The 25320-nt window shown below is 35.8% G+C and overlaps 2 protein-coding genes and 2 non-coding genes across 5 annotated transcripts; 2 read left to right on the forward strand and 2 right to left on the reverse strand.

The window, feature by feature from the left end:
- The first annotated feature begins 272 nt into the window (after positions 1–272).
- Positions 273–379, forward strand: LOC133827686 (small nucleolar RNA R71). The gene has a single exon (XR_009890337.1). It is a non-coding gene; the product is annotated as a small nucleolar RNA R71 (small nucleolar RNA).
- Positions 380–5442: 5063 nt separating this feature from the next.
- Positions 5443–9996, reverse strand: LOC133821003 (protein MOR1-like). Of its 2 annotated transcripts, XM_062253544.1 has the most exons (6): positions 9861–9996; positions 9594–9720; positions 8909–9031; positions 8727–8804; positions 5995–6066; positions 5443–5676 (listed from the first exon to the last, which is right to left on the reverse strand). In XM_062253544.1, exons 2-6 carry the CDS (start codon positions 9675–9677, stop codon positions 5548–5550), a joined length of 486 nt encoding a protein of 161 aa, XP_062109528.1. In that variant the 5' UTR covers positions 9678–9720; positions 9861–9996; the 3' UTR covers positions 5443–5547. The 2 variants fall into 2 exon arrangements, with proteins under 2 accessions (XP_062109528.1, XP_062109529.1); XM_062253545.1 differs by lacking the exons at positions 5443–5676; positions 5995–6066 and adding an exon at positions 8468–8603 and having other exon boundaries at positions 9861–9992.
- LOC133821603 (protein MOR1-like) lies at positions 6092–8381 on the reverse strand. The gene is made up of 5 exons (XM_062253796.1): positions 8184–8381; positions 7968–8065; positions 7688–7844; positions 6712–6864; positions 6092–6145 (listed from the first exon to the last, which is right to left on the reverse strand). Exons 1-5 carry the CDS (start codon positions 8379–8381, stop codon positions 6092–6094), a joined length of 660 nt encoding a protein of 219 aa, XP_062109780.1.
- A 15064-nt stretch (positions 9997–25060) lies between the features above and the next one.
- Positions 25061–25167, forward strand: LOC133827961 (small nucleolar RNA R71). Its single transcript, XR_009890609.1, has one exon. It is a non-coding gene; the product is annotated as a small nucleolar RNA R71 (small nucleolar RNA).
- Positions 25168–25320: the final 153 nt, after the last annotated feature.

Genomic DNA, 25320 nt, shown 5'->3' on the forward strand with positions numbered 1-25320 from the left:
ATACAGTGCTCTGTTGTAACTGTTTTGTCAAGGAGGATACTTGTGCTATTAGAGCAGTGATTGCATCCAGCTCATGCACCCCAGCTACCTTTCTGACTCCTGATGATCTTTCCTCAGACCACTGATGATTGTTTGTGGCCATGTCCTCCAGCAGCTCATAAGCACCAGTTGCACTCTTGCTCATAAATGTACCACCCGCTGCAGCATCAATAATGGTTCTGGTTGTAGGACATAAACAATTGTAAAAATTATGTACTAACATCCACTGTTCAATGCCATGATGAGGACATCTTCTCAAGAGTTCCTTGAACCGTTCCCAAGCTTCATACAATGACTCTCCATCATTTTGGCAAAAAATATTGATCTCTCCCCTGAATTTAGCAGCTTTGGACGGAGGGAAGAATTTTGACAAAAACTTATGACCTAGATCTTGCCAAGTGACAATAGAGTTCGGTTGCAAGGAGTTCAGCCAACTTTTAGCTCTGTCCCTCAGAGAAAATGGGAAAAGCCTAAGCTTAATTGCGTCATCACTCACCCCATTGTATCTAAAAGTTCCACACAGCTCCAAAAAATTAGACAAATGGGTGTGAGGATCTTCAGAAGGCAACCCATTAAATTGAACAGAGGATTGCACCGTTTGTAGAATAGCTGGCTTGATTTCAAAGTTGTTAGCCTCTACAGCTGGTGGGCGTATACTGTTTTGTACTCCCGTCAGAGTGGGCAGTACATAATCTCTCAGGCTCCTCTCAGCATTGTTCTAAGCCTGACCCCCTTGTACAATTCCAGGAATTAAAGCATTCCTGCCATACCCTTCATTCTGTGCCATCTTCACAGATTTCTGGGCCTCCCTCTTGTTCTTTCTGTTTTTCTTGCAAGACTTTTCAATCTCAGGATTCAAAGGATCAAGATTGTCTGCTCCTCTTCTGCTACGCATATAACACAATTCACCTGAGATAGATAAATTAAGCAACTAAACAGATTAGAAACAAGAGAAATTAAAATCAAATTAGAATAAAAATTAATCAGACTGATATTGATAATTATTTTCAGTCCCCGGCAATGGTGCCAAAAACTTGTTGCGATATTTTTGCTATGTAAGTGCACACAGTCGCAATTTGTAATAAAATGGTAAAAACCAAGTATCATCCTCAAGGACTGATTTATCAATTACCAATCAATCAATCTTTTTAATTCTATTTGATTAAACAATTTCAGAGATTTCAAATAAAGAAGAATACTAATGAAGCACAATGAAAATTTAAACAAAATAACAGAGAGAATGAAATTAGGACAATTATGATCCTCTATTTTCCACCCTTTTATTTCCCAATGCAAGAATTATATCCCCCTCTCCCTATTGAAGAACAAGTTGCAAAAACAATTCATAATCTGGTTAAGATTTACAAAATTTATTCTAAATGAGAACTTCTTATATTTCTATGGTAAGTTGAATCATGAAGAAGGCATTAAACACGCAACTCAGAAAAATAGGCAAACAATTTAGATACTTTCGTTCTAAATTGAATTTGCATCCAAACTATCAAAGCATATCAAATTTCACTTTTCAGATTTCAATTTGATTCATGAAATAACAATTAGAGGTGATCAATCAATAATTGCACAAGTAACACAGATTGTACGGAATTGAAAGAGATGAAGAAGAGCATGAATTCTGCATTAATCCATAAAAAGGGTTTCCAAAAGATTCAGATAATAGCCCTAAAGGAGAAATTAGCTCATAATATTCATTCTAGCTGTCATAGAATTCAATTACAAACATAAAAATATTAAAGATAAATGATGAAAACACAGGAGTGGATCCTCCAATGGTGTTCTCCACTCTCAGCCGTCGTCTCTCTCTGTTCTGAATTTTCAAAAGTCGAATAATATCCCCTCCAACCTAGCTCATCACGATTTTAGGTCGAAACAGGAGATTTCCTATTTTATTCAAGCGTCGCGACTCTCTAGAGAAGGTTGCGACTCTTGACTAATTTCTAGAACGCTGCTTCTGTATCTTTTGCAGAGCCGCGACCTTCATGGGAAGGTCGCGACCTTTGACTCCGAAACTTCAAAAGCTAAATTATTTTGAAACTTCCGACTTGCATCGAGCCAAGAGATTTGATCCCACGGTTCCTTTCCACCAAATTGGATAATTCCAGCACCAAGGAACCCGCAAAACACCAAGTTTACTCCAAAAAGCGAAAGTGTCTTCATTTAAAACCTGAAACTAACAAAGAAACAAAAACAAGTGTAAAATCAAACAACAAAACATAAAAACAATAAAAATAAACCTTAAACTAGACTAAAAAACAACCTAGAAATAAACCTAACAATATTGTGAAATAATGACAAGAAAGCGTGAAGCACACACTACCAAGAAGACGATGGACAACCACAAGCGAATGAAGCGGACTAGACGAGGATAATAATAGATTGACACACAAGGAGAGATCACTACGTAAAGAACAACTTAGAAGCTTACTACATGACACGATCGATACGACCACACAAAGGATGCTCAAGAAATGGAGGCGTCACTTTTTCACATGGAATAACAGAGGCTACGAACATATGGAAGGATTGCACGAGATCATCAAGATTTCACTTCTAACAACAATGATATCAAGAGCACATAATCAAGAGGACCAAACAAGGACAGAGGAGCATATGCCATGGAAGCATGAGCAATGTTCAAATAACTATAGGGAGGCGAGTCATGGATTAATAATGTAGTGATTGCAACTATTTTGAAGAATATGATGCAATAGGAATATGCAAAATATATGATAAGGTGAAAGAAACTATGATCATAAGAATGGATAAAGGTGTTAGTGAACAATGATATATCACGAAACATATTTTAGATACAGTTTATGCTTTGATAGTATGGACTTTTAAAATACACTAATTGGACAAAGATGTCGGTAAATTATGGATATGATGGACGGTAATTTCAAGACATTAAGATATTCTAGAATTGATATAAAATATTGAAACCCAGTGTGTGGAAGAAACTTAATTATGAGTAACATGTAGGAAATGTTACAACTCATGAAAGTATTAAAGCAAGATCAATATGGAAGAGGGGTAAGTATTCAAGGTAACAATATTCATTGGATTAATTTATGGAATAACATGGTTTATTTATGTGAAAAGGCAATCATAATGAATTGATCTCATAATTTGAAACAAAGGAAAAGTGATTTAAGCTTTACGAACTGCAGGTTTGGATGGCCTTTGTGAAAAGATTTAAGACTATCTTTAGGAATTGTAGAGCCTTATTGCTATAAGATAAAGAGTGGCTTAGAACCTTATTATTGGGTGAAAAGATAAGTGAATCATAGACTCGCATTCTGAAAGACACAATACGAATTCAGTTTTGGATTGTACATGATTATAACGTATGTGTGAACAAGTTTTATGCTAATGTTGTAGCTAATAAGTGACAAATTTTGAATAACACCCCCACTCATTCAATTGGACACATCGAAAGCAAGGAATTCAAAACGGTCAGAAGTGAATGACTACTTCAAAGTCTTAATTGAAAAGCCAAATACATGGATACAATACTTAGATGAGTACAGTGGAATTGATAGATTGACAAATTGAAAAAAAATGAAACAATATTGTTCTAAGTATCCCTAAAGGAAGCTATTATAAGGAAAATTTTAAAGGCAAAATGAGATGGGCATTATGAGTCTTAGTGGTTCTTAAAGGAATTATTGAGCATCTAATGTTAGAAGTCATTTACGATGGAATCTATGGAAATATATGTCAAAAGTATGTTGTGTGGTTGCATGATCTAATTGTTAAGAGAAGAGGAATATAGATGATATACATTGCAAGTCAATAAAGATACTAGACAAAGAGGAAAGTATAAAGTATATGCGTAAATTTTATGGATACTAAGGAGCTGTAGAGAAAGCTTAAAGGTTTAGGAAATTGGAAATATGGCAATAGCTTTACAAGTATGAAGTAGAACCAGTATGGATAGGTCACAACTAGAACATGACGAAAAGTGGCAGAAATATCAAGTGGCAAATAAGTTGAAAATGGTGATAATGTATATGGGTATATGTTGGTTATAATTGGAAATGGCGATAATGCTTAGCCAAGATATTGCATGATGATCATAAGAAGTCGGTGACAAGGAAATGTTGAACTATTAATGTCTCTCAAGGAGGAGAGAACCTTGTAATGATATGGTAACATGAATTTCGAGGACGAAATTCCTTTTAAGGAAGGGATAGTTGTAATATCATTCTTTTCGTTTCATGGGTATATTGGTAATATTGTCATGCGAGGGAAATTCGGTAATTTAATACTCTTGAGGGGTATTTTAGTAATTTTGTGAAATTATGTATTATGTGATTATATGAATATGTATATGTGATATTATATGTAATATCTACTTCTACCAGTAAGGGTATTATGGTAATCTGGCTTTGGGTCAAGGTATTATGGTAAACTGTATGTTCTTATGAGTTTATTTATACGAACTATATTTTCTTTATTTTATGTTTTCCGTCACGCAATCCACACACACGTGTTTCTTAAAGTATTAAGGGCCAAAGTGTGATAGTAGTTATGTTATAGGGGTCAAAGTAGAAATATGAGTGTTATGGTAAAAAGTGTAATAAAAGGAGTTGAAACTATTAGTTTTAATGGAAATTACCTCAATGGACTTAAGTAATTATCATGGGAAAATAGAAATTAGGGATAGCATGGTAAATTGGTTTTATACAATTAATTATCAGAAATAAAATTAATAATGGGAATTAGGTTTAGAATTCTTACGATAGGCAGACACTTTCACTACAAGAAAAAATGCTTTTAATAACACCGAAAATGTGTTATCAAAACATACGATAACACTTTTTGATGTGTTAAGACCGACTATGTTATCGTAGGTTAGGGTACTTTACATAACACTTTATTAGTGTTATACGGATGTGTGATTGTACTGTCAACGATAACACACTTTCTGTGTTATTTTAATATATAGATAAGTGTTTAATTATGTTATTTAAAGTCTATTATATAACACATTTCAATACTTATAAATTTGTGTTATACTACACTTTAGTATAACACTTTTTTTGTGTTATAATACACTTCACCATAACACATTTTTTGTGTTATACTACACTTTAGTATAACACATTTTTTGTGTTATATAATGAAGTTTACATAACAAAATTCTTTACTTATAAAAAGTGTTATTGTAATAGATATTATAACACATTTTTCATATTATTTTAATATTTAGATAAGTTTAAATTCTCATTATATATTCATTTATATAACACTAATTTATTCTATTATATTTTTATTTTTTATTTATATAATTAAAATTAGCTTTCTAATATATACTAGCATCATCAAGTTTCAAATAACAAAAAGTAAAAAGCATTCATCATTGTATTAACAATCCACAAATTAGTTCAAAACATTCAACACTGTCATCAAATTATATTATAGCTCTCAGGAGACAAAGACCCGAAAACTTAAACCAATAAATCTTAAATCACATGGTAAAAAACATTATCACATTATCGCATATAAAGTGCATCCTAATGACCAAATATCAACTCTCTCATCGATATCTGCATTACTTGGACAATCCCACAACTCAGGAGCTCGAAAAGGTGCTGAACAATGCTCAGATGCCCATTCCTACACAACAAGAAATGAGTACACCATCAATACAAGTATGAAATATTTAATGAAAGATGAAATCTATGTCCATTCCTCCATTACTTTGGCATATTCTAACAATAGGAACTTTTAAATTGTACAAATTAAAAATTCAAACATTTTGTAATTTGATAAGTTTTTTAAATGAGGCTATCCAATCAGTAACTAAAAATGCAAAAACTTTATAGAAAACCTCAAAACATGAACACATGTCAAGTCTTCACAAATATGCCATTAATTAAAAAAATTCAATATTTTTTATCTCTTAAGACTATGAAAAAATAAACAACACTTTACCTTTATCTGTCTTCTCAGAATTCCTTCAACTTCAATAAACTTATTTTCATGATCATCCCAGTCACAAACACACTGGAGAGTAGCACAAATGCAAATATCAGATTAGATAAACCAACAGCAAAATTCCTGTATCTAAATTCATTCCAAACCTCTATTAAAAAAAATCATACCAAAATTCACAATAAGCCATCAAAACTCCACCAAAAACTTGTTCAGATCTAAATGAGAAATAATCAAACAATGCTTCATTTCCTTACACCCTATTGAAAATAAACCAAGCAAGAAAGAGAAAAAAATTATTTAAAAAAATTTGCAATCATTTTCGCACTTGTTTGTTAATTTCCATTAAGAAATACTGGCTCAAGAGTCAACAACAGGCTACTATTCCAACCATAACCTTAGCCCTTAAATGACAGGAGAACAAGACTAACAAACCAGATCAATGCAATCATTTATGGTTCACCATCTAAATTCATTTTCAGACAACAGTTTTTCAAAGAAGAAACCAGGATAACACTCAGGAACAATGAAGAAAACTTAATGTTAGGCAATTCATGTTGCAAACTAAATGAAACAAGCAACGAGTACAAATGTCAAAAATACAAGAATCAAGATGAAAGTATAAACAACACTAACATGAGGTTTATGCATAAGAATTTACTACAAGAAACTTAGAAAAGAACTCAAACAAAGCTAAGCTAACTTTTACAATGTTACCTCAAATTTCTCGTGGTATTTGAAATGCCTAATTATGAATCGATCAAGTTCCTTCCTTATAAGATCTAGTCCACCTACATCTTCCAATTTTACATTAGGAATGGCAGAAAACCCTTCTCTTCTAGTAGCAGGTTGGACAGTTTTTATAGCTTTCTGCAAAATACCACACAAAATTAAATTATTCATGCTAAAAAAAATCAGACACTAAATGGTAACCTGTTTTAATTGGCTATGATTTCTTTTAAATATATTAACAAAATATGAAGTATTTCATCACTATGACATTTGTATAATAATAATAATAAATAAAAGAGCAAATTGTGCCTGTAAAAGGAAGTTAATTACAAATTTTGTCCTCTATTATGCTTTGGGTGCTTACAACGCCCAACTGATTCGTAGAGATAATAACATTTAGTAAAATAGTTTCAAATAAATGGTGCATGGCTATTGGATGCAAATAAAACCTTCTTTTGGTAGTGAATATGAAAATGAAGAAGCACACAAATGAATTCTGTATAATTTTATAGGACTGAAGTCAGAGGAACAAATTTTTAAAGCAACAGTGCCTAGAGTTTTTACCAAAGAAAGAGTAAGCAATAAAGAAACAAACAAACAAAGTATAAATACAAGCAAGCTAAGTGAAAAAGAAAATGTGAGATCAAATGTGAAACACTTCAAGCTAGTTCTTAGAATATTTTAACCAATGGTCATGGCTATCACAAAATGTATCAAATTGCTTGGGGTAGAAAGAGGGTGGGCAGAAAAATCATCGTTGACTGAAAGCTCGTCTGAAGATGAAAGGTGTATAACTCTATGTGTGTTCATATAAATGAAAAAAAATGAAAGTATGAACTTTTAGATAGTGATAGAAAGAAAAACACACTGGCATCCACACAGATTACTTCGAGGTCAGGAAAAAAGAACTAAAACAAAATGATCAAAAAGCAGAAAGTGAATAGTTTAGGTTGACTTCTACATCTAGATTAAGATCAATGTAAGCAAGAATTATTGGTTGAGGCTTCATGTCAATAAGAACCATTGAAAGTTGACCTTTAATAGCAGCTCCTCGAAGCTTCACTAGTTCATGTAGAACAGTTTTCACCATGCGCAATGGCTTGTCATCAGCACCAGCACTGAATAGTTTTTATACATTGCAAGAGAGAAGAAACCAATTATTATGTAATCACAAATTGTAACTATCAGTCATAGTAGTAGATTGCATGTTATTCCAAATAAAATAAAAGAAAAAAGCATACCGTCTTCTAATTTCTTCCATCCCCAAGTCTTCCAGATACAAATGGATGCTTTGAAGGATGCGATCATGCTCGACTTCATAAATAGTGCTTTGAAGAACCTATGAGAAGCAGGCAAGCCAAGTTGTAAAAAATGTCAGATTACCCATTGAAACAGAAGATAACAAAAAAAAAAACTTTAGAAAAAAGGTAAACAAAATAGCTAAAACAAGAAGTTACCTTTGTAAGTTTTATCAAACATTTAACAACCAGATCAGAGAACTTCTGATTTATGACAGCAAATGTCTCATTTGATGCAGGTGAGGGCCACCTTGAAGGATCTAATGGACGTAAGATATCGATGAGAACAACAAAGGATGAAGTTCGATCTGCATTATCTTGCAAAGTTGAATAACAAATCAGACTAAAATAAGACATGCGAGTCAGGATAAGAATAGATGAAAAAAAGAAGAGGGAAGAAATGAAATGGCAAGTCTTAACCAGAATCTTTAGCATCAGAACATTCAAAGCTTTTAAAAGTTAGCTGCCATCATCCATATGTGGAACTCTCTCATCCAACAGCCATAGAAAGAGCTCAGTAATTAGACTATCAAGAGTGCTTTCCTTGACAGCATAAGCCAGTCTCTTGTTTTGAAATGTCTAAAAATCAATTAGAATTTTACGTCAACAAGTTAGGTTTATAGTAAGGTATATAAAAAAAATAGAAAAACAGAGTACGGTGTTAGCATTAAGACATTCAACAACCACATAAACCAAACTTACCTGCATGAGGGTGTTGAGAACATATTTACAAGATCTAGATGATGCTCCTGTCAAGCTGAAATCAAAGGTCTTGGCAACCTATTTTATGGGAAAAAGTTCATAATCAAAGCCTAAATAATGCCAAAAAAAAAAAACCCACAAACAAAAACTAAAGTACAAGGAAGGACAGAGTAAAGCGCTACCTTGTTTGCAAGGCATGAAGCAAGTCTGTCTGCATCTTTAATAAGTTCATCCATTGCACTGCCTTCTGGATCATTAGTGGCTTGTGTCAACTCATGACACACGACTTTCATTCCTTCAACAGACTGCAAAAAGGCACACAAATATTAAAACTTTTTTTAATTTTGGAAAAATAAAAATAACAAAGAAGAAGAGAAAAAGAGAAAAAGGAACAATAAACAATAAACAAAGTTGCTCTACCCTACAAACACAAACGAAAGCTTTCATAACAAATGAAATGTATAGCAATGAGGCCAGACATTTGAATTATTAAATCAGACCAAAATGTAAGAATTACTCTTTTTTAACCAGATGAATAGCTGCAAGGAGAATATAAGGGGAAGGGGAATAATAGCTGCAAGAATTACTCTTTTTTTAACCAGAATAATTGCTAATAGCCTTAGCAATTAGCCACAACCCGCTAACCATACTCTTTTTTTTTATACATACATATATTATATTTACTTATCACTTAGTTTTTCCACGTAATAACTGAAAATTCTCCCATTGGCTTTACGATAAATCAAAAATAAAAACCTAAAGCTTGCCCTTACAAAACACAAGGCTTATTAACTGTAAGAGACACGCTAGAGTTTTCTCATAACTAATATTTCTTCTAATATAAAAGTACATATAAACCACAAGTACCTGCTCAGGAGAACCAAAAGAAATAATATCCAAAGCTTCATTCCAATCAGTGGGGCCATTGGTACCAGCAAGAACACGGGGCATAAGTTGTCTCTCCACATGTATGTCAGCATTCCCATAGTTTTTCCTGATACCAAAATCATAGAATAAAAGAAAATTAGCAATGAAGCCAACAAATGTGATGGAAATGTCCGAGTAAAATTTGTATCACTTGTTAAAAAATAAAAAACAAACAATTAAATGATCACTATGCGGAGCCTCTAATACCTTGGAAGTACTGGGCCAGAGACAGATCGTGTAACCTCTCCACTTTGCTCTGCTACATCCAATCTACAATAAATCAAAATAAATAAAAGTTCAAAGTTAGTAGTCTAATAGGCTTGTATCAAAAGGACTCTCTAGATCCTGGTGACGAATTTTTTTAGCTATAAGAATAAAGTAAATGTCCTCAAACAAGTTCAAAAATATTGGACGCAATGCAATGCAATGCAACAATTTGAAAACCAAATAAGTGCAGCCCAACAACAGGAATGAAGAAGCACCAACGTGACCTCTGTTTATGTCACAGCTAACTAGAAAGAGACCTTTTAAACGCGTCAGCAATCAGCATGTTTTTTTATTTGATATGCACGAGTACCAAAAGAAACAAGATTGAGAAAGCTTTACAATGAGACAAACAATTCAAAGAAAAGACAGTTGTGAAAGAAACAGAAAACTACACAAAAAATTGACAGAAAATAAAATATTATACTTTATTAAAATGTTGATAATCATCATTAGAAATAATAAAAGTAACAGAGACACTACTAAAGATAAAAAAGACAAGCTAAAAAACATACCCAATTTCCCTGACAGAAATTCTCAAAGCAGCTCTGGCTTCACCAAGCTTCCCTTCCTTCCATTTTTCCATCTCTCGAACCTAAAAGATGCAATATCATTAGAAGGATGGAATGGATAATAGAAACAGATCATTTAATCCCAAAACAAATTTAAAAGTTTACCTTACTTTAAATTCTAAGCTCAAATATATACTAACCTTCCATTTATACCTGTCATCCAGCATGCTTTTCTGAGCATCTGTTAGCTTCCCAACATACCTCCATATATCCTCACCTAATGGGGAAAAAAAGGTCATTAACAGTTAACAATAAAATATTAAAATTAAATAGATAAAATCTAATTGCATTCACTGTAAACAACAACTAATACAACGCAACTTACAAAATAAATTACAAACTAAGAAAACTTAGCCCCACAAAACAGGCGTAAAGAAAATGGGATGTCTCAAAGGAACAATAAATAAAAATTCAAAATCTTAAAAAAGTGAGAAAATACTTTAAAATCTTGAAATCATGACATACCAAGAATCTTATATCCAGTGGCAAGAGTATTCAAAGCAGCTTTTCTAATTTCACCATCTCTTTCTGCTGTCAAGCTTGCAACAATTTGCAAGGATTTTAACTGCCCACTAATCTGTCAAGAGAATAGATGTTAGCATCCTCTATTTCTACCCAGTTCATCCAAAACAGGGTAAGCTTCTCTCTCGAGGTCCGCCACACTGGAATCCAATTTTCCTTCTGAGAGCTCCATACTGAAACAAAACAAAACAAGACACTAAAGAGCCATTAAGCTCTTACCTTCATATAAAGCATAATCAAGGAGACACTAAAGTCTGATCTATGAATGAAAAATGTTGTTGCACCATAAAACTGGAAACAACAAGAAACAAAAAAGAAAAAAAACAAGCTCAGTAATTCCAGAAAAGAAAAGATTAAAACACATCATAACAATTAAAAGATGACTTATAAGATAGCTTATTCAAACCCCAAAGGAAGTAGGGAAAGAGAGGGGGGCGGGTAAGTTGTAACGACCCAACTACTCTAGACTTTTGGACCATTAACGAAACTATACATACTAATCCTTAATAAAACTTACATTGTGAAAATACCATAACTTTATTAGGAAACTTGTAGAAATAAGAGTTACTTACATAAAATATCATGTAGGATATGGGATCCCATTGTTTTAAAAACAAAACATAATTTAAAATCAAAAGGAGTTACATAGCAAGTGCGGAAAAAATACATGCAAAACCATAAAAAACAAGACTACATCCTCGAAAATCGAACTCTCGACTCCTTGAATCCATTCATCACCAATACACATTCTCCCAAGCATCCACGAATCTTACCGCCACTATAGCTATTTCCCTGCACATATAAACAAAAAGGAATGAGCCTAATGCCTAGCAAGGAAAATCTAACACATAGTTCATATACATAAATTTCATAAGAAACATACAGACATAGCATAACACTTTATCATACACATACTATAATGGCCACTATTACTTGGGGTCCCATAGACTAAACAAGTCATATGCCCATGAGATTAGTGGGGTCCTACTAGCTAAGTAGGTCATATGCCCATAATCTATTTGGGGTCTTGTTAGTCATATGGGTCATATGCCCAAGCCTACAAACATACACATTTCATAACATATAACATAAGATAACATAAGCATATTACATATAGAATCTATCCTATTTTCCTTACCAAAGTTACCGGGATAAGAGGACAGCGTTGGGACTTTTGGAACACTCCTAAAACCATATATAATAGGGTGAGTAGATTTGAAGAAAAGAAATGAAAGGAATGGAAGGACTAAACCTTTGAGAAACATACTTACCAAAACTTATGTGCTCAAGAACTTAGATTTCCTAACCAAAATAAAGATTAAGGTTAGAGGCTGAGTAGAAGACTATGAGAACTTAAAAGAAAAGTACATAATTGAACTAGAGTTTTGGGTTACCTTGAAGACTTGTAAGACCAATCTAAACCTCAAATCGAAATTCTATAAAATCTTACGTCCCCAAGTGTTTGATAAGCTTATGGTGATCAAGCTTATGATTCCCCAACCCAGGTGTTTACATTCTCACACTCACCTAGCACTTGCAGCCTCTGAACTTAGAGCAAAAGATGAATAATGGCTGGGTACTAGGTCCTATTTATAGAGTTTAGGAATGAAAGGATCTTGATTTTACTTGAATAAAAATAATAGCTTTTTAGGTGAAAATAATTTGAATAATCGTTCAGCAGAGGCTGAAGACTTGTTCAAAAAGGTGCTGGACTTATCAAGAGGTTGAATGGCTGAGTGGAAAATGATTTCAAAACGTTTCAAAGTATGCTGAAGGAGGCGATATATCGCCCCCTATAGGCGATATATCGCCTGGACCATTATGCCCGAGGAAAACGTGCATCGTTTCGTGTTTTCCGTATCTACGTGCTGCGATATATCGCCCCCTATAGCTGCGATATATCGGCATTCGCTGATCATTTAAACACGAAATTACACATTTTTAGCTAAGTTTGAATGGAGTAAACAGCCTTGACTAAGCCCTCAACGTATTCAAAGCTGCTGACTGACCTTATAGCATTCAAACTTTTACCCTTATTAAATTAAATCCTCAAAATACTTAATCCTTAATCATCCATACATAACATGTGCTTAAAATCCTATTGGTTCTTATCTAAACCTTATAGTATAATAAATATTATCCTCAATATCAGCCATATTAATCAAAGCTTAGGTTAACATTAATATTCTTAAACTATAGGTTAAACTTAGAAAATCTACAAGTACTACTATGAGTGTCCAAATAAATCCCGGTCTGAACCAAAAATCCACAGTCATAAAGATAATACTATAATTACTATAATACTACTATCTAACTAGCTAAGTAAAGTTCTTGGACTCTACATAAGTTTACAATAAGGAAATCAAGAGAAAAAAGGTATGTGCAGAAATAAATTAAGTAAGAAAATTGGAATGCATCATAGCATAAATAGAAATGTGTCACTAGGAAGGTAAGGACTAAGAATTATCTAATAGCTTTACAGTAAAAGAACCAAACAGGAATATCATAAACAAGGTCTCAAAGCATATCAAGCGACCAACTATCCTAAAACTTCATGTCATAGGAAACTAGACAATGAGATAAATTATGCTTAAGAATTAATACATGTTCCCATTATGTTGTGGAAGTTGAGTGTATGCATGGCATACTTTTATTCTTAAAATATATTATTTACCTTCCGCCCAGCAAATCTTTCTTTATGTTCTCTGATGTGTTCCTGGACTTGAGGAAGCTCCAGTGCACGTATAAAGCGATCTGAATCTATACCATATAGTACAAGTGAATAACAAGTTTACGAAGAAAAAAATCAAATCATCAGGTAATCTATATGAAACAGAAGATGCAATGAAACTTTAGTTGCATTCCCGACTTTTAGAGAACTAATAACTTATTATGCTAGGTAACCTAAAAGACTTATATAACAGTTAGTAGTGAGAAAAAATAAAACTGAATTAAAACATAGTTTAATATGCAAAGTAAAGTTACTTCTCACAATACCTGTAATGTATGTAAAAGGTTACAAGTTGCTTTTGGAAAATCAGGATGTAGAAAAAGTGCTTGCTTATAGTTTTTTATAGCAGCTTCAACATGTCCACTGTACATACAAAATCCATAAATACACTATGTTAAAACATGGAAGAACAAACAGTATGCAATCAGATAAAAAGCTTGCAACCCCTTATAATTATTATTAAACACCTGTCCTTGTAAGCAGAAGCTAGATTAGCATGAGCTTCTGCCATTGCAGAAGCTATACATAGGTCAAATTATAGCAGCTGATGCCAAAAAAAACTAATCACATTATGTAAATAAAACTTATCTCCTTAAAGCTATATCATTATCATTTTTTTTAGTAAACAAAAATTCTCTTTGTTAATCATAATAATCATCTATCAAAGACATCAACACTTTTGAGAACACGATATGATTGGAAACATGAGGCTCTTGCGAAATGGTGAGCCAACTTATATGGAGACCATTTAATAAAAACAATATAGCCAAATATTATAGTAGCCATTTATGGCTGTGAAATTTTTAATTTAATCATAATCATAAGATAAATCAGTTTAACATAAAATAATAGTTTTGTACTCCTATGATAGTTGTGTCAAACTAAAACATCATATCTCCAATACAAAAACAAAGAAACATAAACATACATACACTCCACTGTTCAAAACTCAAGATTGGGATTTATTCCACATGAGTTATAAATGGTTAAGTTAATGTGGTGCTATTCTTTGTTAGCTGTGCTTTAGTGTCTCAGTTTCACAGATTCTAGACCATTCATATGTAAGACAATGGCATCAGCTCCCAGCTAATCTAAGAAGCCTTTCCAGTTTCCATAATACTTTCCTTACTATTTTGTTTCTCTCATCCGTTTTCAATCAAAAATCGAGGATACCATACTAACCTATTATTTGTTACCTTATCTGAGTAAGGACAGTATTTTGCAACTCTCACTGTCTCTGAAGCCTAATTCAGATTTTGAATGACAAAGTGAGATTTCAGGGAGAGGTCTAAAACAGTCAAAAATATAATCCATTCATTCATGAAGTCCCAGTTCTATTTTCCTTTTTCTTTTTTGGATTTGGTGAGCTGTTCTATGATGTTGTTTATGTTCTCCCCCTCTTTTAATAACATTTTTTTATCACTAAAATGACTAGTTTCCATAATACTTTCCTTACATTTTTTTATCACTAATAACTAAACACAATACAAAGTACAAGCTACTAAAAAGATTAAAGGGCATATTGAAATATTCACTGGATTAGAAGACATTAATTTCAAATTGTGTTTCATGAAAAATATCAGATGCTGTAAACCCAAAAAGAAAAACAACTATTCCCTGTCATTCCTATTCAAACACAACATAGGCCACACTCTTATTGAAATCTACCAATCTGTTGCGATATTTATAGCTATGCAAGTGCACACAGTCGCAAACTTGTAATAAAATGGTAAAACCAAGTATCGTCCTCAAGGACTGATTTATCAATTACCAATCAATTAATCCCTTAATTCTATTTGATTAAACAATTATCAGAGATTTTAAACTAAGAAAAATACTACAAAGCGCAGTGAAGAATTAAACAAATTAACAAAGAAAATACAATTAGGACAATTATGATTCTCTATTTTTCCACCCTGTTATTTCCTAATGCAAGCATCTATATCCTCTTCTCCCTATTCAAAAATAAGTTGCAACAACAATTCATAATCTGGTCAAGACTTATGAAATTCAATCTAAATGACTACTTCCTATATTTCTATGGTAAGTTGAATCATGTAGAGGGCATTAGCCACGCAACTCAGAAAATAAACAAATAATCTAGATACCTTCGTTCTAAATTAAATTTGCATCCAAACAATCAAAGCATATCAAATTTCACTTTTCAGATTTCAATTTGATTCATAAAATAGCAATTAGAGGTGATCAATCAATAATCGCACAATTAACATAGATTGCAAGGAATTGAAAGAGATGAAGAAGAATATCAATTTTGCATTAAACCATAACAAGGGTTTCCAAAAGATTCACATAAAAGCCCTAAAAGAAAATTTAGCCTATGATATTCATTCTAGCCATATAATTGTTTAATTACAAACATGAAAATTGACAGAAAAAGATAAAGAAAACTCAGGGACGAATCCTCCAATATGGTGTTCTTACTCCAGCCGTCGTCGTCTCCTTTCAGCCTCTCTCAGTCGCCTATATGATTCCCAAAAACCCTACTGAAAGTTCCCTCTCGAAAAGACTGAATTGCCCATCAAAAATAACCAATTATGCCAGAATTCGCGAAACCAGCGCTGTAGCGCTACCATTGTAGCGCTGTAGCGCTAAACTCAGAAACGATACGGGGGAAAAACTGGGCACCAGCGCTGTAGCGCTCTTTTGGTAGCGCTATAGCGCTAAAGTCAAGAACTATCTTCCTGAAAACTGCGTCCAAGCGCTGTAGCGCTGATGTTGTAGCGCTGTAGCGCAAAAGTCAGTGCCGAACCTCTTCAAGATTTCTTCCTAGCGCTACGGCGCTCCCAAGGTAGCGCTGTAGCGCTACTTACAGAACCACCCAAAAGTCACAAATCCGTCTCGATTTCATTCCATTTTCGCTCCTTTTCAATATTTGCATCACTTAACATCAATAACCCTGAAACAAGAACAAACAAGCATAAATACGAAATAAAACAACCCTAACTAATGAAAAATAGCCTAAAAACTAGAACCATAAACGAGCCTAAAACTCGTTTATCAAACTCCCCCAAACTAAATCTTTACTCGCCCTCGAGTAAATCCTAAGTTAAACTGACAAAACGAAACAAACACAAAACGAACACATTAAACCATCATTACTATCTATACTACTTTGCCAAAACTCATGAAATCTCAATTGCAATAACAATAACCAGAATTTCAGCTCAATTGCCTTAAAGTCCAATTTGTAAAATTCAATTAGGGAAATCAAAAATATATCATGAAAATGACTGCAACATTTGGACTCTATCATATATGCTCAACTCCTTCCAGACAATTCCACAAACCAAATTTTCAATACGCTTGCATCACTTGACCTTCTCCACTAATGTCAATAACACGTGTTTTGAAATCAAAAGGACTTTCACAGGTTATAGCTAGGCTTAGGCAGGGGTAGATAAAATTGTCATTTAAGCTCAATCGTTACCATAAGCATAAAACCTTAAAACCAACCAAATTTTTCTTTACCACACCAAAAATCACCTTTTTATACAATTAGAGAGAGATTACAACACTTTTCATTTTCTTATATATATATATATATATTTTTTTTTTCTTTTTTTTTTTCTGAATCACACTCCCCCAAACTAAAGATTTTCCATATCTATATATAATCGAGGAGTGTGACAAAGTGATTCTGATTCTTTTTTTTTTTTTTTTTCTCGAAGACTTCTCTCTCTCTTCTTTTGGTACAATCATACTACATTCCTTACTATTTTTCATTCTTCTTTCCCATAGATTATATGCTTATGATAACAAAGGAAAAGGAAAACAAAATAATGACGTTAGGAAATTTAGGCTCAAATAGTATAATCAAGAACAAAAACCAAGTTTAAGGCTCAAAAAGGGTGACTAAGGATAATTAAATCAAGGTTGGCTTGAAAGGCACAATTGATCCAATAAAATTACCTAAATCACTTTTCTAAACACATGTCATCAAGGATTTCGCCTCAAAGGCCAAACAATGCAAGTTCTATCAAATTCAAATTGTCATACCACCAACCCTAGTCCAACATATATAATAAACTCCAAATTGATGCATTTTCAAAGCATATTAAAAATTTCCCACAAAACCTTTAAATTAAACTCTAAACCAATTGCACCAAGCACACAGTTGAATTCAATTTCCTTTTCACGAGCAAAAACAAAGCAGCAACAGACACGAATGATGGTTTAACAATTACACTAACAACACAGAAAATAACACAACACAAAACAAAACTATTTAAAATAAGCTCTCCCCCAAACTTAAAATGCAGAAAAAAACAAGGGAAGAGAACTTACCTGACCAGCCACGTCAGTATGGCGGTGGTGGTGGATGGAAAGAAGGACCCTTAAAAGGCTGAGATTGCGGAGGTTCAGGTGCAGGAAAACCAGCAAAGGACGGGGGTGGAGGCGGATGGTAAAACGGAGAGTACGGTGGATAAGGTGGAGGTGGAGCAAAATACGTGCGATCTGAATCATCTAGCGACCAGCGGTTCACCAAATTGTTTAATTGAGCCACATGACTCACTTCATAATCATAACGCTGGCCCAAATACTGATTCACCATATGCTGCTGCTGAACCACATATTGATTCTGTTGGATTAGATAGTCCAACTTCTCATTGACTTGCTGCAAGCTAGAATTGCTACCGCCACCCAATAAAACTAGTTCATCTTCCTCCTCCACAACAGCTTCCACACGGCGCTTTCCTTTTTTTCTTGCTTGTGGCACATATAAAGAAGGCTCAGGATAGTCATTCATCAAATTAATGGATAATGGTTGCTGCAGCGAATGATAGATATCAGTAACAAACTCTGGGACACCAGCCTTACAGCACAACATTGTGATGACTGATCCATGGGCTAAACCGCCAGTAGTGTGCCCTTTTTCAATGAAATTGATGTTGGCCTTTATCCAAATACCTGGATTAACACTCATGCCCTGCAGCAATGCGTACATCAATAAGGCTCGATCTTTAGTCATATCAGATACATGACTAACAGGCATGAATCGAGCACACACAAAGAACGCCCAAAATCTCGCCTCCATGTTAAGCTGGCATGATGCTATACTTTTGGGGAGGCTGCCAGATAAATTCCAAGGGGCGCCTTCAAAACACAGTTTATCAGCCACAGCCGCAAAATCTATAGATCCGCTCAAGAATTGGGCATATTCCTCCTCCTCCTGTTTGATATGCGGGACTTTGAACACCCTATTAATCGCTTCAGCAGTGAAGGGCACACGTTTTCCTCGAACAAAGACTGTGTCATTGTGTTTATCTCGTAAGTTGGCATAAAACTCATACACCAACGACACATTAGCCTGAGCCAGCCTTGTTACAAAATCGCCCCATTTCCTATTCATGAGATTCACCCGAACCCGTTCAAAAATCGGATGAGCAAACGGTTCAGACTAAAATTCCACTTCCCTCTCGGAGATCAAAGGCTTCCTGACAAATTTCTCATACCGCTCCTGAGCCTTGAAATTGATAAATCGAGTCTCATCATACTCATGCTCAGAACTATCTTCCCTAGGTTAAGACGCAGATGCTTGCCCCTTTCCCTTGTCCTTATTTCTACCCGCTTTACTCTTGGGTGCCATTATCTCTAATATCACCAAACCACAAGACAAAATTTTTACAGCACCTCCCCTATTAATGGACCCTTTTCCTCTTCACAAACAGTAACAATATTCAACCTTTCAAGCAAATCAACTAAAATCCCCAAACCCAAGCCACAGAAATGATTCACCCTCTTCAATCAATCAAAGCCAGCCAATCTCAAATATCACAACAACACAAATCAGAAGAGAGGGCAGAAGATCACTTACCAAACCATTGCAATAAATTCCCTTATGCTTGAGTGTGAATACCCCCTTCAGAATTTCCACTTTTTGCAAGAAATTAGATCAATGAATTTCTAGGGTTTCAAAATAGATTTGAGGCAAAATTGAAATAGGTTGGAAAGAAAGGGAAGAAAGAAGGAAGGAAGAAGAGGAATGAAGGAAAGATGAAAGGAGTGTGGAGAAATTTCTGGGAAAAAGGGCTGCAATGGAAAGGCTATGGAGGTTGTGGAAAGGATGGGAAGTAGGAAATAAGGATGAAGAAAAAGAAAGAAAAGGAAAGGAGGAAATAACTAAATAAATCGCACCTTTCTGATTTTTTTAAGGAGTTTCCTGGGTCGAGCGCTATAGCGCTATAAGAGTAGCGCTGTAGCGCTTGTACGCGAAATTGGGTTTTTGCCTCTGGAACCAGCGCTAGAGCGCTGGTTTAATAGCGCTGGTTTAATAGCTCTGTAGCGCTTGTTGACCCCCGAATTGCCTGTTCCTCTCTGAGAAGAGCGCTATAGCTCCTGAAATCACCACATTTATCATTTTTTTCATTCTTTTTTTATTTTTTTATTATTATTATTTTTTTTTTTCATTTTTTTTTCTTTCTCTTTTTCACGATTTTCACGGTTCAAAAATACATGAAAATAAAAATAACAACTAAATACAAAATCCCATCATTGTTCAAAACCAAATAAAATAAAATAAAATTTACAACTGAGAACTGCCTTCTCAAAGCGCTGTCTTTAACGTCATTTAGCCGGACGCTGGATCCCTCTTCAAAGAGGCTTCACAAGAAGGACAGACTTTGCTTGATCAAAAGTACCACCCAAGTAAGGTTTCAATCTCTGGTCATTGACTTTAAAGGAATCACCTGAATTGCCCCGAACTTCTACAGAACCATATGGAAAAGCTTGAACAACAGTGAATGGCCCTGACCATCTTGACTTCAATTTGCCAGGAAACAGTCGAAGTCTTGAATTGAACAGAAGTACCTGCTGCCCTGGTTGGAACTCCCTTCTGAGTAAGTTCTTGTCATGCCAAGCCTTTGTTCTTTCTTTATAAATCTTGGCATTCTCATAAGCCTCATTTCTGAACTCGTCAAGTTCATTTAGTTGCAACAGCCTTCGATCACTAGCGGCATTCCAATCAAAATTCAACTTTTTCATAGCCCAGAACGCCCTGTGCTCCAATTCAACTGGCAGATGACACGCTTTACCAAACACCAACCTGTAAGGAGACATGCCTATTGGTGTTTTGAATGCAGTTCTGTATGCCCAAATCGCATCATCTAACTTTTTCGACCAATTCTTCCTCGAACTGTCAACGGTCTTCTCCAGGATGCTCGTGATTTCTCTGTTCGAAACTTCAGCTTGCCCATTTGATTGAGGATGGTAAGGCAAAGCTTTTTGGTGATAAAATCCATAACGAGCCAGCAATGCATCCAGTTGCTTATTCACAAAGTGTTTCCCTTCATCACTAATCAGAGCTCGGGGAGTGCCAAATCTAGTAAAAATATGTTTTTGCAGAAAATTAAGGACAGTTTTACCGTCATTGGCTCTAGTTTCTGCAGCCTCCACCCATTTGGATACATAATCCACTGCCAATAGAATGTATTCATTGTTGTAAGATGGTGGAAAAGGCCCCATGAAATCGATGCCCCATACGTCAAACAGTTCCACCTCAAGAATCCCTTGTAGAGGCATTTCGTTTCTCCTCGAGATATTGCCAGTTCTCTGACATCTATCACAAGCCTTGACAAAAACATTGGCATCCTTGAATAATGAAGGCCAATAGAAACCGCTTTGTAATACCTTAGCCGCCGTTCTTGATGCTCCAAAATGCCCTCCGCATTGTTGAGTATGACAGTGATTAAGAATGGACTGCATCTCTTCTTCAGGAACACACCTTCTGATAATCTGATCAACACAGTGCCTATAGAGAATAGGTTCCTCCCAATAGTAGTGTTTCACCTCAGAAAAGAATTTCTTTAATTGCTGCTTTGACATTTCAGGAGGCACAATCTTGGCGACTAAGAAGTTCACTATGTCTGCAAACCAAGGGACAACTAAGGTTTCACTTACCCCAAACAACTGCTCATCAGGAAAATGATCATTGATTTGCACTGCTTTCTTATTTTCAGTCTCCTCCACCTTAAGTATAGAGAGATGATCAGCTACCACATTCTCGCTGCCCTTCTTGTCACGAATCTCCATGTCAAATTCTTGAAGTAACAGAATCCATCTAATCAGGCGGGGCTTGGCATCTTTCTTTGACATCAAATATTTAATGGCAGAGTGATCAGTGTAGACAATCACTTTGTTGCCAATCAGATATGGTCTAAATTTGTCACAAGCAAACACAATAGCTAGCAACTCTTTTTCTGTAGTAGCATAATTCAGCTGGGCATCATTTAGAGTCCGACTAGCATAGTAAATAGACCTGAATACCTTGTCAATCCGCTGTCCCAGAACTGCCCCCACTGCGTAATCACTGGCATCACACATCAACTCAAAAGGCAATTCCCAATTCGGAGCTATCACAATTGGAGCAGAAATAAGCTTTTCTTTCAAGAAATTGAACGCCTTCAAACATTCATCATTGAAATCAAAGACAACTCCATTCATAAGCAGATTTGAGAGAGGCTTAGACACCTTTGAGAAATCTTTGATGAATCTTCGATAGAACCCAACGTGACCAAGAAAACTTCTAACTCCTTTGACTGAAACTGGTGGAGGCAGCTTTTCAATGGTAGAAATTTTTGCTCTATCCACCTCAATTCCCTCACTTGAAATTTTATGGCCAAGAACAATCCCCTCTTTCACCATAAAATGGCATTTCTCCCAATTCAACACCAGATTTGCCATCTCACAACGACGCAGCACGTTCTCCAAGTGACCCAAACAGAGGTCGAATGATGAACCAAAAATAGAGAAATCATCCATGAAAATCTCAATACACCGGTCTACCATGTCTGAAAATATGGCCATCATGCACCGTTGAAATGTTGCAGGGGCATTGCATAGTCCAAATGGCATTCTCCTGAAAGCAAATGTGCCATAAGGACATGTGAAGGTTGTTTTCTCTTGATCCTCTGGTGCAATAGCGATCTGATGATACCCAGAATATCCATCCAAGAAATAGTAGTAACTGTGGCCTGCCAATCTGTCAAGCATCTGATCAAGGAAAGGCAAAGGAAAATGATCCTTCCTTGTTGCCTTATTGAGCTTGCGGTAGTCTATACAAATCTGCCACCCCGTTACAGTCCTTGTTGGAATGAGTTCATTGTTCTCATTTTTCACCACAGTCATTCCACCCTTCTTAGGTACCACTTGCACAGGACTCACCCATGCACTATCAGAAATTGGGTAGATTACCCCAACATCCAACCATTTAAGAATCTGCTCCAATACTACATCCTTCATGGCTGGATTGAGTCTTCTCTGGGCCTCTATGGATGGCTTGCTATTCTCCTCCAATAAGATTTTATGCATCACTGTCGCTGGGCTGATTCCTCTAATATCTGCCAAGATCCACCCAATGGCCAATTTATGCTTCCTTAGAACCCTCAACATTTTCTCCAATTCTACCTTTGACAGGTCCGCTGACACAATGACCGGTAAAGTTTCATTCTCTCCCAAATAAGCATATTGCAAGTGATCTGGGAGGACCTTTAATTCCAACGGTGGTGGCTGCTGAATGGAGGTTAGCGGTTTATCAGTCGCATCCGCTAATTCCTGGAACTTTTTCCAATATGGTAAGAAAGAGTTGATCCAGTTTACACATTCTCTGATCTCAGCATCTTCATCATCATCGCCCTCATCACCCAATAATACTGCCTCTAAGGCATCACTGCTCATCCTTCTCTTGGAGACTGCCTTTTCTATCATATCCACACTAAAGCAACTGTCACTAGCCACCGGATACTTCATAGACTTGAAGACATTAAAGACCACCTCATCTCCTTGAACTCTAAGCTTAAGCTCTCCTTTGTGAACATCAATAAGAGCTTGGCCTGTGGCTAGAAATGGCCTCCCAAGAATAATGGGGACATCTGTGTCCTCCTCCATGTCCAGAACAATAAAGTCAGCGGGAAATATGAACTTATCCACCTTCACAAGAACATCCTCAATAATACCTTGTGGATGTGTTAACGATCGATCTGCGAGCTGTAAAGTGACAGTTGTTGGTTTTGCCTCCCCCAAACCAAGTCTTTTAAACACAGATAAGGGCATCAGATTGATACTTGCCCCCAGATCACATAAGGCGTGCTTACATTCAAATTTTCCAATGGTGCAAGGTATGGTGAAACTCCCCGGATCTCTCAGCTTTTGGGGTAACTTCCTTTGTAAAATAGCGATGCACTCTTCAGTGAGTGCTATAGTCTCATAGTCCTCCATTCTCCTTTTCTTTGAAAGAATCTCCTTCATGAACTTAACATAACTGGGCATCTGCTCCAAGGCCTCCGCAAAAGGAATGTTTATGTGCAGCTTTATAAACACCTCAAGAAACTTAGAAAACTATTTATCAAGGGTAGTCTTTCTAAGCCTTTGAGGGTATGGAACTCTAACTGGCTGTTCAACAACAACTGGCAGACTCTGTTCTGACTGTTGATGGTCTTCAGTAACCCTTTCTGAACCAGACTGTTCACCCATCTCTTTATTCTGAACCACTGCCTGTGGAGGTCTAGGATGCTCAGTTTGCTTCCCACTCCTCAGAGTAATTGCCTGAACTTGCTCCTTGGGGTTGACTTCAGTGTTACTAGGCAAGTTTCCCTGGGGTCTGTTATTAAGCATATTGGCCAACTGCCCAACCTGTGTCTCAAGGTTTCGAATAGAAGATCTGGTCTCAGTCATAAATTTAGTCTGTGTATTAGTAAGAGTCAACAAGGGAGCTTGCAGTTCATTAGGTCTCTCAGGTTGAGGCATTGGTTGTTGAGGCCTATGCTGTTGTGATGATGAAGCTTGATTAATAAGTGGCTGAGGCATGTTATTCTGAAATTGGCCCTGAAACTGAGGTTGTTGACCTTGATTATTCTTCCACGAAAAATTGGGATGATTTCGCCACCCAGGATTGTAGTTGTTGGAGAATTCCCACCGCTTGAACTTGAGCATGATCCATTGGGGTGTTATTATTCCAGATAGGGCACTGATCGAAAGAATGAGCACCACCACACATTTCACACCTCACTGCCATCTGAACCGCATTAGTAGATACACTGCTCTGTTGCAACTGCTTGGTCAAAGAGGCTACTTGCGCTGTTAAAGCAGTGATTGCATCCAGCTCATGCACCCCAGCTACCTTTCTGACTCCTGATGATCTTTCCTCAGACCACTGATGGTTGTTTGTAGCCATGTCCTCCAGCAGCTCATAAGCACCAGCTGCGCTCTTGCTCATAAAAGTGCCACCTGCTGTAGCATCAATAATAGTTCTGGTTGTTGGACATAAACCATTGTAGAAATTCTGTACTAGCATCCACTATTCAATGCCATGATGAGGACATCTTCTCAGGAGTTCCTTAAACCGTTCCCAAGCTTCATACAGTGACTCTCCGTCATTCTGGCAAAAGTTATTTATCTCTCCCCTCAATTTAGCAGCCTTTGACGGAGGGAAAAATTTGGATAAAAATTTCTGAGCTAGATCTTGCCAGGTGACAATGGAATTTGGCTGCAGAGAGTTCAGCCAACTTTTAGCTCTGTCCCTTAGAGAAAATGGGAAGAGCCTAAGCTTGATTGCGTCATCACT

This window comes from Humulus lupulus, chromosome 3 (genome assembly GCF_963169125.1).
Source record: "Humulus lupulus chromosome 3, drHumLupu1.1, whole genome shotgun sequence".
NCBI lineage: Eukaryota > Viridiplantae > Streptophyta > Magnoliopsida > Rosales > Cannabaceae > Humulus > Humulus lupulus.

Excerpts from the sequence above, each read along its gene's own strand:
- LOC133821603 (XM_062253796.1), bottom strand. The coding sequence starts at position 8,381 with ATGTCTTATTTTAGTCTGATTTGTTATTCAACTTTGCAAGATAATGCA. Across the intron at positions 6,865-7,687 it reads ACATTGATCTTAATCTAGAT|AAAGCTATAAAAACTGTCCA; the intron begins GTAGAAGTCAAC and ends GGTATTTTGCAG. Across the intron at positions 6,146-6,711 it reads AATACCACGAGAAATTTGAG|AGGTTTGGAATGAATTTAGA; the intron begins GTAACATTGTAA and ends TTTTTTTAATAG.
- LOC133821003 (XM_062253544.1), bottom strand. The coding sequence starts at position 9,677 with ATGCCCCGTGTTCTTGCTGGTACCAATGGCCCCACTGATTGGAATGAA. Across the intron at positions 6,067-8,726 it reads TTCTCAACACCCTCATGCAG|TGTGTTTGTGACTGGGATGA; the intron begins GTAAGTTTGGTT and ends GCTACTCTCCAG. Across the intron at positions 5,677-5,994 it reads TTCTGAGAAGACAGATAAAG|GAATGGGCATCTGAGCATTG; the intron begins GTAAAGTGTTGT and ends CTTGTTGTGTAG.